General features: G+C 46.0%; 1 protein-coding gene across 1 annotated transcript; it reads left to right on the top strand.

Moving 5' to 3' along the window:
* The first annotated feature begins 3,571 nt into the window (after nt 1-3,571).
* Nucleotides 3,572-17,385, top strand: ZNF622 (zinc finger protein 622). The gene is made up of 6 exons (XM_010858800.1): nt 3,572-4,372; nt 5,252-5,512; nt 5,730-5,892; nt 8,475-8,587; nt 15,825-15,968; nt 17,168-17,385. The coding sequence occupies exons 1-6, from the start codon at nt 3,661-3,663 to the stop codon at nt 17,293-17,295; spliced, it is 1,521 nt and encodes a 506-aa protein (XP_010857102.1). The 5' UTR covers nt 3,572-3,660; the 3' UTR covers nt 17,296-17,385.
* Nucleotides 17,386-17,876: the final 491 nt, after the last annotated feature.

Here is a 17,876-nt window from a genome sequence, read left to right as displayed (position 1 = left end):
TGTACTCATATACCCCCTCCCACACTGATTAGGGCTGACCTTTGTAAGTAACAGCATATTGCAGAAATGACCGTGTGTGACCTAAAGACAGTATGACTTCCACTTTGCTTACTTTGAGGGAAGCCAGTTGCCATGTTACAAGGACACCCAAGCAGCTCCATGGAGGAACCCAAACCCTCCTGCTATCAGTGTGCAAACAAGCCTCTTCTGAGGGGATCCACCAGCCACAGTCAGATCTTCAGCTGCCTTGGATTCTTGATGTGACTTAAGCTCTGTCCCCTGCAACTTTATCAGATGGAGAGCCACTCCAACTCCTGACTTACAGAAATGGAAATAAGCAAGGTCTGTTGTTTTCTTGCTAGATGTTGGGCGTAATGTGATATGGAGTAATACATGTCTAGTACGGTGATGTGAAAAGAATGGTAAAAAAATTCTCCTGCAATTCAGGAGACCCAGGTTCAATCCTTGGGTCAGGAAGATCCCCTGGAGAAGGAAATACCTACTCATTCCAGTAGTATTGCCTAGAGAATTCTATGGCCAGAGGAGCCTGTTGAGTCCATGGGGTCACAAAGAGCTGGACACCACTGAGCAACTAACACACACATTGCTGTGGAGAAAAGGTATGCTCGGGAAAGATTTATGAGCTGGGAGTAGGCACTACTATGACAAGAGGGTGTGGATAGGCCTCTCCTATAAAAACATTTGGGTAAAAACCTTAAAAGTAAGGGAGCAAGACAGCAATAGTTGATTCAAGCAGAATAGTAAATGATTTCTGAGACATAACACCAACAAAAAGATGCTTGCTTAGCTTTGTTAGAGGAACAACAAAAGTGTCAGTGTGTCTAACGTGGGTAAGCAGGGTAGGGCAGGAGGTCAGGGGTAGGTGTAGTGGGCACGCTAGAATAGAAAGGGGATCCTCTTCGTCACTTTGGACTTCCCTAGTGGCTCTGACAGTAAAGAATCTGCCTGTAATGCAGGATTCAACCCCTGGGTTGGGAGGATCCCTTGGAGGAGGGGGTGGCAACCCACTCTAGTATTCTTTCCTGGAGAATCCCATGGACAGAGGAGCATGGTGAGCTATGGGCCATAGGGTTGCAAAGGACTGGGACAGGACTGAAGCAACTTATCACACATGGACAATAAAATATCACAGACTGGGTGGCTTATAAACAACTCCCCCCCCTCCACAGTTCTGGAAGCTGGAAGTCAGGGTGCCAGCACAGTCTGGTGAGGGCCCTCTTTGTAGTCTCAGACTTATTGTATCCTTTCCTGGGTTTCTTTTAGAAGACCACTAACCCCATTGGGAGAAATCTGACCTCACACCCTAACACCTCCCAAAAGGTCCACCTTAAATAATACCATCATCTTGGGCACTGTTTTCAATCTATGAATTGTGGGGGAACACAAACATTCAGACCAGAGCAGGAAGGTGTTTGAATCTTATTGTGAGTCAGGGGAATCCACTGGATGGCTTTCAGCAAGAATACAAGACTAGACTAGATTTTTTTTTTTAAGTCTTTTCTTTGGTGCTCTGGCTCCCTTGTATTTAAAACATGTAGCCATTCAATTTTGAAACAGGCTGATTGCTTGTTAGGCTGTGCACAGAAGTATAAGAACTCCCCTTTCCGTCAACATAAGTGCCTCCTATAGAACTGGGCTGGGACAAATGAAAGGACAGAGCTAACTGAGCACACGAAATGAAGCTAGTCTGAAGTGCTGCTGCTGCTGCTAATTCGCTTCAGTTGTGTCCCACTCTGTGGGACCCCAGAGACGGCAGCCCTCCAGGCTCCTCCGTCCCTGGGATTCTCCAGGCAAGAACACTGGAGTGGGCTACCATTTCCTTCTCCAGTGCATGAAAGTGAAAAGTGAAAGTGAAGTCGCCCAGTCATGTCTGACTCTCTTAGCGAACCCATGGACTGTAGCCTGCCAGGCTCCTCCATCCATGGGATTTTCTAGGCAAGAGTACTGGAGTGGGTTGCCAGTGCCTTCTCCGAGTCTGAAGTGAGGTGGGCGTTAGTTGTAAATTCACTCTGGAACCCCAAGATTTAGTACTAACAAACCACGTAAATGTCTCATTAAATCCTTTGTCTTGACTACCTGTTGAAATAATATTCAGGTCACTTAAGTGGTGTCCAGCTCTTTGCGACCTATGGCTTGTGGCCCACCAGGCCCCTCTGTCCATGGGATTCTCCAGGCAAGAATACTGGAAAGGGTTGCCACGTCCTTCTCCAGGGGATCTTCCTGACCCAGGGATCGAACTCATGTCTCCTGCATTGGCAGGAGGGTTCTGTACCACTATCACCACCTGGGAAGCCTGCTATACTGGGCTTATTACAGGATCCAGTTCAGTCACTCAGTCGTGTCCGACTCTTTGCGACCCCATGAACCACAGCACGCCAGGCCTCCCTATCCATCACCAACTCCCGGAGTCAACCCAAACTCATGTCCATTGAATCTGTGATGCCATCCAACCATCTCATCCTCTGTTGTCCCCTTCTCCTCCTGCCCTCAATCTTTCCTAGCATCAGAGTGTTTTCCAATGAGTCAGCTCTTCGCATCAGGTGGCCAAAGTATTGGAGTTTCAGCTTCAACATCAGTCCTTCAATGAACACCCAGGACTGATCTCCTTTAGAATGGACTGGTTGGATCTCCTTGCAGTCCAAGGGACTCTCAAGAGTCTTCTCCAACACCACAGTTCAAAAGCATCAATTCTTCGGCATTCAGCCTTCTTCACAGTCCAACTCTCACATCCATACATGACCACTGGAAAAACCATAGCCTTGACTAGACGGACCTTTGCTGGCAAAGTAATGTCTCTGCTTTTTAATATGCTATCTATGTTGGTCATAACTTTCCTTCCAAGGAGTAAGCGTCTTTTAATTTCATGGCTGCAATCACAATCTGCAGGGATTTTGGAGCCCCTCAAAATAAAGTCAGCCACTGTTTCCAGTGTTTCCCCCATCTATTTGCCATGATACGGAGTTTAAAAAAATGGCCATCTTATCTTTCTTTCTGCTTTCTTAAAACATGGCTACTATTAGATTTAAGATGACCTGCATGTCCGGGATTCTATTCCTAATGGGCAGCAGCTGGACGGGGCTCTGTGCTCCCAGGTGCGAACTATTGATTCAGGAGGTTCCCCTGCGCCCTTCATTGGAAGGGCCGCCCTAGTAAGGCCGAGGCTCTGGCCTGGACTCTCTGGTTTTCCTGTGAATTCCCTCAGCCTCCAACCTGAGTCTCTCAGCCCTCGGGAAGAGGTCTCTGATGGTCCGACCAACGGTCTAACCAGCAGTCCTGGCTTTCGTGACACCCACTCCCGGGGCTGCAGGGGCACGAACTTCAGAGAGTCCTCGACCGTCGAGTGGTCAACCACATCAGTCCTCCGGATTCCCCAAGCCGCGTTTCTGCGAGGCGGCCCCCCTTCCTGGCCTCAAGTTTCAACGTACAGGAAAAAAAACAAACCCAGACATTAATTCGGCCGGGGCTAGGCCTGTCAATCAATAACCACCTCAGGCCACGCCCACTTTTGTTGACTCAACACTCAGCTCAGGTCGACTGGGCGGGGCCGGATGCGTCACTGGCTTCCCCCACTTTCCCGGGACTCTCCGCGGCGGAGGCGTGGCTACAGTCTGAGAGGCGGGACTTCCTGTCCGGCTGGGGATGACACGATTCAGTCCGGAAGTCAGCTCGCAGTTCGGTTCTTTTGGTGTGGTCAGGCCTCTGGTTGCTAGATTTCTGCCTCGGTCGCGCTTTATTTCCCGCCTGGGGATGGCGACCTACACCTGCAACACCTGCAGGGCGGTGTTGGAAGATGCGGAGGCGCAGCGGGTCCACTACAAGACGGACTGGCACCGCTACAACCTGAGGCGCAAAGTGGCCGGCATGGCCCCCGTCAGCCTCGAGGGCTTCCAGGAGCGGGTGCGGGCACAGCGGGCCCTGGCGGAGCCAGAGAGCAAAGGCGCGGCCACCTACTGCACCGTCTGCAGTAAGAAGTTTGCTTCCTTCAAGGCCTACGAAAACCACCTCAGGTCCCGGCGGCACGTGGAGCTCGAGAAGCAGGCGGTGAGTCGGAAAGTGGCACTCATGAACGAGAAGAACTTGGAGAAAGGGCTGGGCGTAGACAGTGTGGACAAGGATGCGGTGAACGCGGCCATCCAGCAGGTCATCAAGGCTCAGCCGTCCACGTCTCCCAAGAAGGCGGCGCCAGCGCCCGAGCCGGAGCCCGGGTGTCCCGTGGCCGCCGGCGGACGTGGGACTCAGCCGCGAGACCCGGGCGAGAAACCTCCCCGGCTGCGGTGGTTTGAACGGCAGGCGAAGAAGTTGGCGAAACAGCAGGGGGAGGAAGAGAGTGAAGACGACCTGGATGCGGACGGTGAGGACCGGCCTGGGGGGCGGGGCTAGGGAGGGGTTGGTCCTCAGGTTTTCAGTTTATCCTTGAGGTTGGAGCGGGGAGGTGTCAGTTTTTAAGTGAAGATGATGAGTGAAGGTGGTTTCCATGCTTTCTGAACTGACCGGTGTGGCCAGCATCCTTACAGGGCATTTTATCAGTTAAGTCAGTTGTCAGTTCAGTCGCTCAGTCGTGTCCGACGCTTTGCGACCCCATGGACTGCAGCACGCCAGGCCTCCCTGTCCATCACCAACTCCTGAGTCTGCTCAAACTCATGTCCATCGCATCCGTGATACCATCCAGCCATCTCATCCTATGTCTTCCCCTCACTGTTGTATTAAATTGAGATACTGAAACCTTAAGATGGGCGAAGGGTGAGAATTAGCTTAGTAAATATTTGTAGAATGAATAGATCCTTTCTCTGTTTATTGAATGGAGAGATTTTTAACATATGCAGAAGGGTACACATTACCCACTACACCTTCTGCTGTAGAATGTGTTATTTCTATTGGGTATCTAGTTATGATGGCTTTACACTTAACCTAGTTTGGTAAAACCGTGCACTGAGAAGTTCAGAATCAGCTAACCTGAAACGGGAGGTTTGAGCCTTCGACCTAGCTTCCTTGACTTGGTGAGTTTTTTTTTTTTCCCCCTTTCTTCCCCTATGGCATCTCACATCCCACTAACACTGATTGGAAGTGTTCATATATACCTAGAAAAGGAGCCAAAGCCCCCTTCAACGGGTTTACTGTGCCCTGAACAAGGAAGACTAAGGCATTCCTTAGCCATGCAGACTGGTGAGTGGTAAATGAATAGCTAACACTGACATCTACTAATTTTGTTTTCGAAATCTCTGGCTTGAAGACTGGGAGGATATTGATTCTGATGAGGACTTGGAATGTGAGGATGCTGAAGCCATGGAGGAGGAGGAGGAGCAGGATGCAGAAGAGGAAGAGGCAGGAGGAAGCACCCCCCTTGGTGCCATCCCCATAACGGACTGCTTGTTTTGTCCACATCACTCAAGCTCCCTCACAAAAAATGTGGCTCATATGACCAAAGTCCACAGCTTCTTTATTCCTGATGTAGAATATCTTTCGGATCTTAAGGGACTGATTAAATATTTGGGTGAGTATAATGTTCTTTTCTTTTTTAATGATGAAACCCTGCATTATTGGGGGGCATTAACTTTGTGTTTCTCACCAGTCTTGGATTTAATGACCTACTGATTTTGTGAAAATCAAAAACTTGACCACCAAGTTTTTGATTGTGATGAGATATATGATGAGATATAATCTGGCTGCAAAAAGCTGCTTTCATGTCTTTTTCTCAACTTTTTTTCCAGGAGAGAAAGTTGGTGTTGGGAAGATTTGCTTGTGGTGCAACGAGAGAGGGAAGTCCTTCTACTCCACGGAGGCGGTACAGGCACACATGAATGACCGGAGTCACTGTAAGCTCTTCACAGATGGGGACGCTCTTTTGGAATTTGCGGACTTCTATGATTTTAGGTCAGTCTGGTTTGTAACATGGAGCGAAGCAAACTCATCACATTTGCATTGGATTCACCTGTGTCCCTCCCTGGTAACTGTGTCTGGCTCTGTCGGATACCCTATTCTTAATACCTCTTAGAACACTTTTGTAAGAGGTGCTTATTTCCTGTCATTTTGTAAATGAGAAACTGAGTATCACAGAGGTAAACACACATATCTGACAAAGAGACGATCTCAGGCCCAAACTGTAAGTTCGTCTGGTTTGAAAGCTTGTTTTTGTTTGCTGTGGTGTCAACGGTCTGAAGTTCAGTTTTGCCTGAGTGGTTGGTGCTTAGTGTCGGTGTGCCTATGACCCATCACAGCTCTGCTTTGCAAGCAGGTGTGTGTCATGACCATGCCAGAGTGCAGAGTCCCCCTGATACAGGTGTTCAAAAAAGTCCTGGTCTTTTAAGTTGTCCTTTTGCATTTTCCTCCTGATTTCTCATTTCTCACTTGTCCTGACAGTTTTTCATTATAGCCACTTTGGTGGCTGTGTAGGGGTAAAAGTGGCGGCTGTGTAGGGGTATCCATTGTGGTTTTGATGTGCGTTTCCCTGATGAGAACTAATGCAGTTGAGAACCTTTTACTGTGTGTTAACTGGGTATCTTAACCACTTGAATATCTCTTGTGAAGTGTCCGATCTAGACTTTTGTCCATTCCTGTTGACTTATCTGCCTTACTGTTAACATTTTAGTGTGATTTTCTCTAATTATTTTCTGTGTGTATTTGTGAAAGAGATTCTTCTAGAACTACAGTGTCTTAATTTGCTGATTTCTAGATGTACTCATGTCACTCTTTGGGATAATTAAATTAAAAATTAAAAAATTCGGTTCTTCAGTTGCACCACCCACATTTCAAGACCTATGCTTAAAAGCAGATGGGCTTTCAAAGTAGCCACCATACTGGACACGCAGACTGAAGATCTGTATCATCACAGAGTTCTCCTGGACTGCACTCTTCTAGAACTTGTTTCTGTAAGGATTTAAGTTGAGGAGAGCTGCATCTCCCACTGTACAGCCTCTTCCTCTTCCCCTGTTTGCCAGCCCTCCTCGAGAGAAACAGATAACACAGATGAAGAATTGGTGTAGGTTATTTGCTCACTGTTTTTAGAAACAGTTTTAGGTTCTCAGCAAAATTGGGCCGAAGGTATAGCAGTTTCTTATGTACTCCTCACCCCACAAGTGCATAGCCTCCCTCATTATCAGCCTCCCCCAGTGGCACATACATTGCATTTGATGAACCAAGTTGACCCACCAGTTACCGCTCAAAGTCCATAGTTCAGTGTTCGCTCTTGGTGTTGTCTGTTCTGTGAGTATGGACAGATGTGCATATAGTGACCTGTATCCACCCTCAGAGTAGTTTCATTGGCTTACAGATCCTCTGTGTTCTGCCTGTTCATCATTCTCCTTCACCCGATCCCTAGAAAACAGTGATACTTAATGTCTCCATATTTTTGCCTTTTCCAGAATATTGTCTGGTTAGAATCATACAGAATGTAGCCTTTTCAGGCTTCTTTCACAGTAACATGCTTTTAAGGTTCTTCCGTGTCTTTTCATGGCCTGCTAGCTCATTTTTTTTTGGTGTAATCCAAAACTATTCCCTTGCATGGATGTACCAGTTTGTTTATCTAGTCACCTATTGAAGTCCGTGTTGGTTTCTTCCAAGTTGTAGGAATTTGGATAAATCTTCTGTAATCCACCTGCAGGTTTTTGTATAGACAGAAGTTTTCGACTCCTTAGGGTAAATCCAAGCAGCAGGCTGGGTCTTATGGTAAGAGTATGTTTGATTTTGCAACAAGCGGCCAGCTCTTCCAAGGTGGCTCTGCCCTCCTGTATCCCTGCTGGCAACGAAGGATTCCTACTGCCCAGACCCTCCCCAGCATTAGATGTTCCGGGTCTGGGCCATTCTGATAGGTGTGTAGTGATATCTCTGTTTTAATTTCCATTTTTCTGATGACATATGCTGTGGGCATCTTTTTTATATGCTTATTTGCCATGTGTTTCTCCTTAGTGAGGAGTCTGTTGAGGTCTTTGGCCCATTTTTGGCCGAATCGGTTATTTTCTTACTGTTGAATTTTGAGAGTTCTTTTTACATTTGGATAACAGTCCTTTATCAGATGTGTCTTCTGTCAATACTTTTTCCAAGTCTTCATCTTGTATTTTAATTCTCTTGATACTGTTTTTCACAGAGCAGAAGTTTTTAATTTGAATGAAGTTTAGTTGATCAGTTCTTTCTTTCATGAACTGTGCCTTTTGTGTCATGCCTAAAAAGTCATCACCAAACCTTAAGTCATCCAGGTTTTCTTCTATATTATCTTCTAGGATTTTTTATAGTTTTGTGTTTTACATTTAGGTCTGGGATCCAATTTGAATTCACAGGCTATTTGCTTACTTTACTAAAGAGAAAATGCTAGCAAATTGTTTTCTCTCCAGAAGCTTTCAGTGTAGTCCCTGTAGACGTTAACCCCCACCCGCCACCCCTTCAGTGATCTAGTAGGTTGGCAGTATTTTAATGAGATTTGGGGTCTTGGTCTGTGTGTTAATGGCATTCCATGGTTCCAGGAGTAGCTACCCAGATCACAAAGAAGGCGAGGACCATGATGAGACTGAGGAGCTGCCCTCAGAAAAGACCCTGGATTATGACGATGAAACCATGGAGCTGATTCTCCCTTCTGGTAAGTGCATTTGTCCAGAATACGTAGCTTCACGCCATTGAGATTATCGGAGAAGTGTGTTCCCATCACTTGCCTTCCACGCTGTGGGGAGAGAACCTACAACTTCAAGTGTGTGTCTATGTTCCTTGGACTAGGTCACCTCTGAAGGGAGCCCCATAGCTCTGATTTAGCTGTTTTGTTTAAGTTGCATCAGTGTTTTCCTCACTTTGTTGTGATTTATAATGCTTTAATCGGCCGTTTCCTTTCTTTTCAATACATAAACCTTTTGTATACTGTTTATTATCTAGCTTTTTGGCTCCTTGGATTTTTCTTGTTAAACTTGACTTTGCCCTTATTCCTTGAACTAATTCCTGTTTCCATAGTTGTTCAGATTGCATGTGTTAGTCTGGCATGGTTGGATATAATTGACAGCACCTAGGCTTCCTGTTCATATTCTGGGTGCAGGGAGAGACTTGGAGTTTAAATTCTGCCTTCTCCTTTGGGGAACAGCATTCATAATGGTAGAATTTTGTCCCAGATATGAAAAGAAGAAGGAAAGCTATGAATATGAGAAGTGTGAAATATTGTTTATAGTGTTATGCTTAGCTGATAGGAATGGGAGCAGCTAGAGAATATACATTTTAAAATGACAGGGAATGGAATGATAAGATAATAAGGTTCTAATAGTATATTTACTGAGAAGTTAGTATATTCAGGCAGATACATTATTTTATCTTTAGATCAAGTCTGTGAGTTAGATTCTGTTGTCCTTTTTTGACATATGAGCCACCTGAAGCTTAGACGGATGAGTAATTTGCCTAAGATCAGGGACCTCATCAGTGAAGAGCCCATTCCACCTTTCCTCCACTGCCTGGGAGATTTGCTGTGATGGGGGGTGCAGGAGCAGCCATGCTGCCAGTGGGTACATGTCTGCCATGATGGAACCACCTTGTGCTGTTTGCAATCCACATGCAATATTGCTGTTTAGGAACAGACAGCCCTGCTTAACCTGGAATAATACCCTTCTAAGGTGAAGGGCAGCTTTATGCAGTGACAGTTGGAGGAAAGTGCCGGCGGAACCTGTCTTGAGGATATAGCTCCTCTACAGTGATAAGAAAGCTATAATGCAGCAGAATATTGTGGCCCGTACAATACACAGCAGCAAAACAGGCTTACGTGTATCACAAGGGACCTGATCTCTTCCCCTGGTGAAAATACTAATGCAGAACCTCAGACATAAGTTTGAAAACTTCTTTTTCAAAAACTAGTTGCTTGGGCCCTTATTTTATTAGGTTCCCCTTCCTTGCATGCTAAGTCGCTTTAGTCATGTCCGACTCTGCGACCCTATGGAGCCCACCAGGGTTTTTACCACTAGTTTCACCTGGGAGACTAAGATCACAGTAGACTTGGAGAAGGTGAATGTGCTAGTCCCTGCCAGCAGTGTCTGGCTGTAGCAGGATCACTAGGAATGTGGGCTTCGTTTTGCAGCCACTTTAGCACTTTTCATGACAAAAGTCTGCTCAACAGTGAGGATATCCTATTTAAGAAATATAGCCTATTTTGAGAGAAATTTTCATCTGGACTTAAAATTTCAGAAACTTAAAGACTCCTTAGCTGTCTAGACAACAACACATTGCCCAGAGTGATCCAGTCTCCTCAGGTTCACCAAAGCCAAAACTGAGTGTCTTCTCAGGATCCTTTATTCCTCTCCTAAATCCAGATGGTAACTAATTGCAGTTCCTAATTAGTTAGGAATTTGCGTTTTGAATAATTTTTCTTTTTTTTGCCTCCTTGTCCGTTTGTCTGTGTTACCATGAAAGCTTCCTCTCTGGCCTTCTCCAGTCTGATTTCCACTTGGCCACTGGAACATTCTTTCTAAAACAAACACCATTCTGCTATATTTTCTTTTCCCTCTGGAATTCCCAGGGGCAGCCCTGGCCTTCAGGGTCACTTTGTCACCAGTGTCTTTGTATGCTTCCTTTTCCTGCCCACGTGAAGTTTCCCTCCTCTAGGCCTTTGTACACGCACTGCCTGTCTTCCTCTGAGACTCAAGTTGGGTTCCATGCTCCAAGCGGCTGAGCTGAGCTCCCGCCCTGGGTGAGGAGAGTCTCCTCTGCTCCTGTGACACTCGCACGGCCCTCATGATGGGTCTCTTCTTCTTGGTACTCGTTGACTCTCTTGCCTTCTGTCCCTGTTTCTGTGAGGACCAAACTGGCTTCTTTCATCTCAGCACAGTGCCTCAGATACATGGGAGCCACGACTGTTGACTGAGTGACTGGAAAGTTGGAGGTGACTTCCCTGGGCCTGCCACAGGGCAGGTAAAGAGAGCCGAAGGAGCCACCCTGGGCTCCAACGTGGCCTCAGGGACCACGTGTCATATTTGCCTACAGCCCCAGGTGGCAGATTGCTTGTTCATCACACAATCAAAGAAGAAAGGGCCATGAGATTAACTTGTAGGTCCAGTTTCTTGGGTATTATTTAGTCTTTATTTTTAAGATATTTTTTATGTGGACTTTTTTTAAGAAATCTTTATTGAATTTGTTACAACATTGTTTCTGTTTTATGTTTTGGCTCTGGGGCAAGTGGTATCTTAGCTCCCTAACTGGGGATCGAACCCACACCCTCTGCATTGGAAGGCAAAGTCTTAACCACTGGACTTCCAGAGGAGTCCTATTCTCGCTTTTTTAAACATGAACTTCCTTACTGACAGCTGCCTGTCCACGTACAGAGTCATGCTGTTTTAAAGTGTCGGATGGTGACCTCAGGCAGCTCTTGAGGGAGACTTGGCAGTAGTGAGTGACCCTTGTGGTCCTAGAGTACCAGGCAGTACTGTACCATTATACAGCCTCTGGAGAGACCTAACCGACTGCCAGGTACTGCCCCAACCCGGGGTAACTAGGCTCTGCACATCTCTTCCTGTACGTACATTTTCCTGGGGAAAGGCCATAACGGCATCAAGTAACCTGTGTGGCTACACAGATTTTTTTGACCATGTGAATAAGTGTATCTTCCCACCCTGGGGAGAGTCTGCATGTAGTGTCTAAAAAGCATGTGTGACCTGGAGCCAGAAAAGGAACTATCTACATATACATCAGTCATTGCCTTCCTGGGTCTTCTTCACAGATGACTGACTTCTGAAACCTTATAATAGAATTCATTTAAATAGCAATAGTACATGGCTTTCTTAGTGAACCAGAAACTAGCAATATTCTGAAATTTTTTCCAGCTCTACAGTTACATACACTTTTACTATCTCATTTTAAAAACCAGTCATCCTCTGGTCAGTCTTGGTTGTAATGAGATATGACAGTTTATTGTCCATTGGTTTTCTCCCTCAATACTGGTGTGGGTTTTTTCTAATGAACCAAGGAAATAGGAACTCTCAAATAAACACCATTTAGACGTGTAGTGGCATTATGGCAGTATATTCAATCACCTGGTTATTTCTTTGAACAAATTCACCATTCAGAAACTTCTGATTATGTTCAGTTATATGACTGGGTGGTGTGGACATTAGCATGAAGCTGATTTGAGAAGGATTCTAATGTGGAGAGCATAGTGATATTTAATCAACTACCCTTAGTAGAGTCTGCATAAAACTGGTTTCAAAAGCAGCAAGTAGTTGGGATTCCTTGACTGTAGTTGATTCAGGTCAGTTTCAGTTCAGTCGCTCAGTCATGTCTGACTCTACGACCCCATGGACTGCAGCACACCAGGCCTCCCTGTCCATCACCAAATCTCGGAGCTTGTGCAAACTCATATCCATTGATTTGGTGATGCCATACAACCATCTCATCCTCTGTCATCCCCTTCTCCTCCTGCCTTCAGTATTTCCCAGCATCAGGGTCTTTTCCAAGGAGTCAGTTCTTCACACCAGGTGTGTGAAGTTTCAGCTTCAGCATCAGTCTTTCCAATAAATATTCAGGACTGATCTTTAGGATGGACTGGTTGGATCTCCTTGCAGTCCGAGGGACTCTCAAGTGTCTTCTCCAACACCACAGTTCAAAAGCATCAATTCTTCGGTGCTCAGCTTTCTTCACGGTCCAACTCTCACATCCCCATATATGACTGGTGGAAAAACCATAGCTTTGACTAGATGGACTTTTGTTGGCAAAGTAATATCTCTGCTTTTTAGTATGCTGTATAGGTTTGTCATAGCTTTTTTCCAAAGGAGCAAGCATCTTTTAATTTTATGGCTGCAGTCACCAGCTGCAGTGATTTTGGAGCCCAAGAAAATAAAAGTCTGTCACTGTTTCCACTGTTTCCCCATCTATTTGCAATGAAGTGATGGGACCGGATGCCGTGATCTTGATGGTCCCAGAGGCAGTGACATAAAGCATCCAGTAGAGGGCGCTGTGAGTATTTGTATCCAAGACTGGTCGGCTCAGTTCCCCCTTCGCTCTTCAGTTCTCTGGAGCAGGTTGGTGTGAGGACAGCTCCAGTTAGTTGCTGACTAGCCAGAAGAATCTGCCACTGGATCCACAAGAGATACATAATCAATCTTAGGGAAATTACTGTTAGAGATACTTCTTTTTCACTGTCTAATGTCAAATGTTAGGCTCTTTGTTAAGTAGGACCCCACTCCAGTACTCTTGCCTGGAAAATCCCATGGACGGAGGAGCCTGGTAGGCTGCAGTCCATGGGGTCGCTAAGAGTCGGACACGACTGAGCGACTTCCCTTTCACTTTTCACTTTCATGCATTGGAGAAGGAAATGGCAACCCACTCCAGTGTTCTTGCCTGGAGAATCCCAGGGATGGGGGAGCCTGGTGGGCTTCTGTCTATGGGGTCGCACAGAGTCGGACACGACTGAAGTGACTTAGCAGCAGCAGCAGCAGCAGACAGTCTTTTTCATTTTAATTGAAGTATAGTTGATGTACGCTGTTGTGTGAGTTTCTGTTGTACAGCAAAATGATTCTACATGTTGCGTAAATATGTATATGTGTGTGTGTGTTCTTTTTCATTAGAGTTTATTACAGGATATTGAATATAGTTTTCTGTGCTGTGTAGTAGGACATTGTTGTTTATCTATTTTATACATAGCAGTTTGTATCTGCTACTGCAGTTACAAAGCCCTAATTTCTCCTTCCCTGACCCTCTTTCCTCTTCAGGAACCAAAAGCTTGTTTTCTATGTCCGTGAATCTGCTTTGTTTTATTAAGTTCACTTGTATCATATTTTAGATCAGGAGTGGACAGTCTTGTAAGCAGTTATTACTGTGGCAGAAGATAGATGGACAGGTGGAAGCTTCAGCCTGACTCAGACACTTTCCATCTGTTACTTATGGACAGGCACGCTGTGTTCTGGTACGAAGCGGAGCTGTTCTCAGCGCCTGTGCTAGGTGCTTACTGCCAGGCACGCCTGTCATTGCCACAGGAAGGGGTGGCTCTAAACAGTGCTTACAGTTCTCCTGCCAGGTGTCAGAAACCCTGGCACTGATTCATGAACCCTCTTCAAACATGTCTTAAAATATAGCCTTCAAGAATAGGTATTTCTAAATGCTGCTTACAAATGTAAATAAATCAATTTAGTAAGTCCTAATGAGCAGCATTATCATTTAATGATTCTGAGGAAGTCTTTGTTGCAAACTCAGAGCATCCTGACCTACATTATAAATAGAAAGTTGTCATCAGCACTGCTGGGCTTTGCTGCTAGAGCCTCCATGTACGTGCGAGCCTTCTCCATTGCTGTGTCTTACTTGTTTCTGGTGGTCTGGGAGCTTTGTTAATTCTTCCCCCACCAGAACAGTCGGGTCCAGGGAGACATCGTTCATCCATGTTAGTATCCAGAGACCACAGCATCCTGGAATTGAAAATTTCTTTTTTTGTTGTCTCCTGAGTCTGGTCACAAATCAATCACCTGGAAGTAATCACTTATTCATATCTGTGTAGGGAGCAAAATGTTACGCAGGTAGCTCGTCAAGTACTGGGACTTCACACAAAATAACCTGATAGAGATTTTTCTAGTAGGTTAAAAATCTAGATTCTAAAAGCAAATATAGCCATCTATAATAGTTACAGTATTCTGTTCATGGTCTTTCTACCCAAAAAACTTCCAACATTTAGAAAGCAGTAGGTCGGGGTTTCTCCACTTCAGCACTGTGGACATTTTGGGCCAGATAATTCTTCACTGAGGGGCTGTCCTGCGCATTGTATGGTGTTTAGCCAAATCCCTGGCCTCGACCCACTAGGTGTCAGGAGCTTCCCTCTACCTGTGACAACCAGCAGTGACTCCAGTCATTGCCACGTGTCCTCTGGGGATAAAGTCACCCCTGTTTGAGAAGCACCCCATTAGAGAATGTTAGCAGAGGGAAAGTGGATTGGCTTCTCTTCTAAACCCAGACTGTGGCTTGTAGAACTAAAATCGGGCCATTATTGGTTCAATCTTTTTTCTGTTAAAGAGAGTTAAAATTCCTTGTCTCCTAGGACCCTGTTACCTGTATTAGTAGGGATGGCCATGTGAATTTCTGTGGAGGCATATCGTAAGTGCGGGGGCTGCATTTTTCACCTGACAGTGACTTGTCACTGTCTCTACTGTTATCACTTGTCAGCGTCTCTACTGTTCTTTTCTCCTTTAGCCGTAGACTTAATTGGTTGAATATTTGCAACTATTATTCTATACACAAGTTTTAATTTCTTACAGAACTCTCTATTCCATGTTGCTAGGTCACTTCACTCTGTTTTACGCCACATTTCCATCAAGAAGTATTTCCCCAGTTCACAGTCTGCCTGGTTGTGTGTTGTTGTTGTTTAGTTGCTAAGTTGTGTGCGACTCTTTGCAATGCCATGGACTGCTCTGTCCATGAGACTTCCCAGGCAAGAATACTGGAGTGAGTTGCCATTTCCTCCTCCAGGGTTTTTTTTTTTTTTTAATATTTATTTACTCACTGATTTGGCTACACCAGGTCTTAGTTGCAAACTCGGGATCTTTAGTTGTGGCGTGTGAACTCTTAGTTGCAGCACGTGGGATCTAGATCCCCGCCCAGGGATCAAACCTGGGCCCCCTGCTTTGGGAGCACGGAGTCTTAGCCACTAGACCACCAGGGATGTCCCTCAGTGTCTCTGCTCGGGTTTGCCTTCTTTCCCTTGTTGGTTAACATACAGCTTCATCTTTCTTCAGCTGATAGGAGTGTTTTTTTTCTGGCACATGCGTTTGCCAGCTAGATGAACATGAAAAGTGATTTGGAAAGCCCTTGCTTTATAACTCTGCTTTGAAAAATGATCCACCTCTGTACTTCAGTACTGTTCTTTTGAAAACCAGGTGCCAGGGTGGGTCATCGCTCCTTGATGAGATACTACAAGCAGCGGTTTGGCTTGTCGAGAGCTGTGGCGGTTGCTAAGAATCGGAAGGCTGTGGGCCAGGTCCTGCAGCAGTACAGAGCCCTGGGATGGACTGGCAGCACAGGTACGTCCGTGGGGACCCCCCGGGCCAGCCCAGGAACTTGCATTACACAAAGGGGCTTGGGTGACGTGGTTCTCTTCACTCTGTCCTTATGGGTCCTCTCTGGGGGAAACTTACCTTCTTGCCTGTGACCACTTGAGACACATATGGTGATAAACCCAAAGCTCTATGACTTAAAAATTTCATATTCTCCAGCACAGTAGCTTTTTAAAACTGCCTGTAAACCATTAACTTTTTTAGGAGGTATACTTGCAAAAATAATTGTTTAGTAATCATCAAAGGTTGAAATTCTGGAGGTTATACAGTGGAATTAAATAATGTCCTTGAAGCAATATAGTTTGAGCTATAGAGTCAAACATGACTTACCTGATATTCTTATAGGTTCTTACACAAAGAGTCTGAGTAATTTAGTTAATCGAAGCCTCTGCTTTCTCACTGATAAAATGGAGGTGGTATTAATAATATCTACGTATAGAGTCGTGCAGGTTGAACGTCATAAAGCATGTATGACATAGTACATGCATATAATAAACGCCGGCTATCATCCTGCGTTTTGAAATTTTTCTTTAGAAAGCTTAGTAAGACTCAGAGGGCTAGAGCACGCTACTGAAATTGTTCAGCTGTGAAACATCATCAGTATGAAACTATTTAAATCTATTCTGAGGTCTGCTGAGTGCAGCTCGTTATGCTTGGATCTTTGAGGAGAACGTCAGTCCCTGAAAACAGGAGTGGGGAGAGGTGCTTTCCGACGGCCTGGAAAGCGCCGAAACCAAAATCCATTGTCAAGGCCTCTGTGTTCATGTATGCACATGGGTTCCCTCGCTCGGGCTCCCTGGGAGCTGTGAGACCACTTAAATGTAGTGGACAGACTTCCTGTTAGTCTTGTCAGGAATTCCTGTCTGACTTGGTTTCTAGTCTGCCTTTCTCTGTGCCTTTGGTCAGTGGGCTTCACCTTTTGGGCTTCTAGACCTTTTCAGGTGATGAAAACTGAAGAGGCGTGTATATAGAGAGCAGTCCTGGTGCACAGTGGCGGGCGCACGGAACCCCCCAGGGCTCGTTGGATAGAGGCATCAGATAATAACTCCTGGTTAAATATTAGAGCCCGCTTACCTGAAACCAGCTTTGATTCTTTGCCAAGTTGGGTTTTCTCTGATCACAGCTCACAGCCCTTTGCCTCATTCTCACCCCCTTCCCAACCCCAGGAGCAGCTCTGGTGCGCCAGCGGGACATGCAGTATGTCCAGAGGATGAAGTCGAAGTGGATGCTGAAGATGGGGATGAAGAACAACGCCACCCGGCAGATGCACTTCCGGCCCCAGGTGCTGTTCTGATCGGCCAGGGGCTGGGACGATGGCCCTCCTGCTGCCACTCCCCTGTACTTCCTCTGTCCTGACCTGATAATAAAAGCCAGGATCAAATTGGCTCTCCCGTGTCGTTTTTGGACAGGGTTGAGGGGTCATCTTCTCACCCAGTGAGTACTGTCTGCTGGACGCAGGCCCTGCCCTGCTCCGCTTGGAGCTGATTTAGGGCTGTCAGAGTAGCGTGGGGGACTAAGGACTGGCTTGTCTGCCCTGAGCCTGGCTTAATGTTCAGAGGAACACCTTGCTGTGTCCTGGATCCGCGACCCGCCTTAGGTGCTTTGAAGCTTCTGGGGGAGCAGAGTGGAGTGTCCCTCATTGGAATGTACTGTGGCTCCCGACATGGCGACGATCTCTGGGCACTTTCATTAAATCCAAGCAGAATAAAAAAGCATGTCAATGGCTGGCTGTAAAAGTTCTTTTGAATTTGTTTATCATTTATTTTTGGCGGCGTCGGGTCGTAGTTGCAGCGTGCAGGATCCTCATTGTGTCATGAGGGGTCTCGTGTTGCCGCACGGGCTCTGGAGCTCTCGAACTTGCGTAGTTGTGGTGCA

This window comes from Bison bison, unplaced genomic scaffold, assembly GCF_000754665.1.
Source record: "Bison bison bison isolate TAMUID 2011002044 unplaced genomic scaffold, Bison_UMD1.0 scf7180017864440, whole genome shotgun sequence".
NCBI classification, from domain to species: domain Eukaryota; kingdom Metazoa; phylum Chordata; class Mammalia; order Artiodactyla; family Bovidae; genus Bison; species Bison bison.
The sequence above is the reverse complement of the archived record's forward strand: the minus strand, read 5'-3'. Positions and strand labels throughout refer to the sequence as shown.

Coding starts and splice junctions, on each gene's coding strand:
- ZNF622 (XM_010858800.1), top strand. CDS start 3,661: ATGACACGATTCAGTCCGGAAGTCAGCTCGCAGTTCGGTTCTTTTGGT. Junction 5,513..5,729: donor GGGACTGATTAAATATTTGG/GTGAGTATAATG, acceptor CTTTTTTTCCAG/GAGAGAAAGTTGGTGTTGGG. Junction 8,588..15,824: donor GGAGCTGATTCTCCCTTCTG/GTAAGTGCATTT, acceptor TTTGAAAACCAG/GTGCCAGGGTGGGTCATCGC.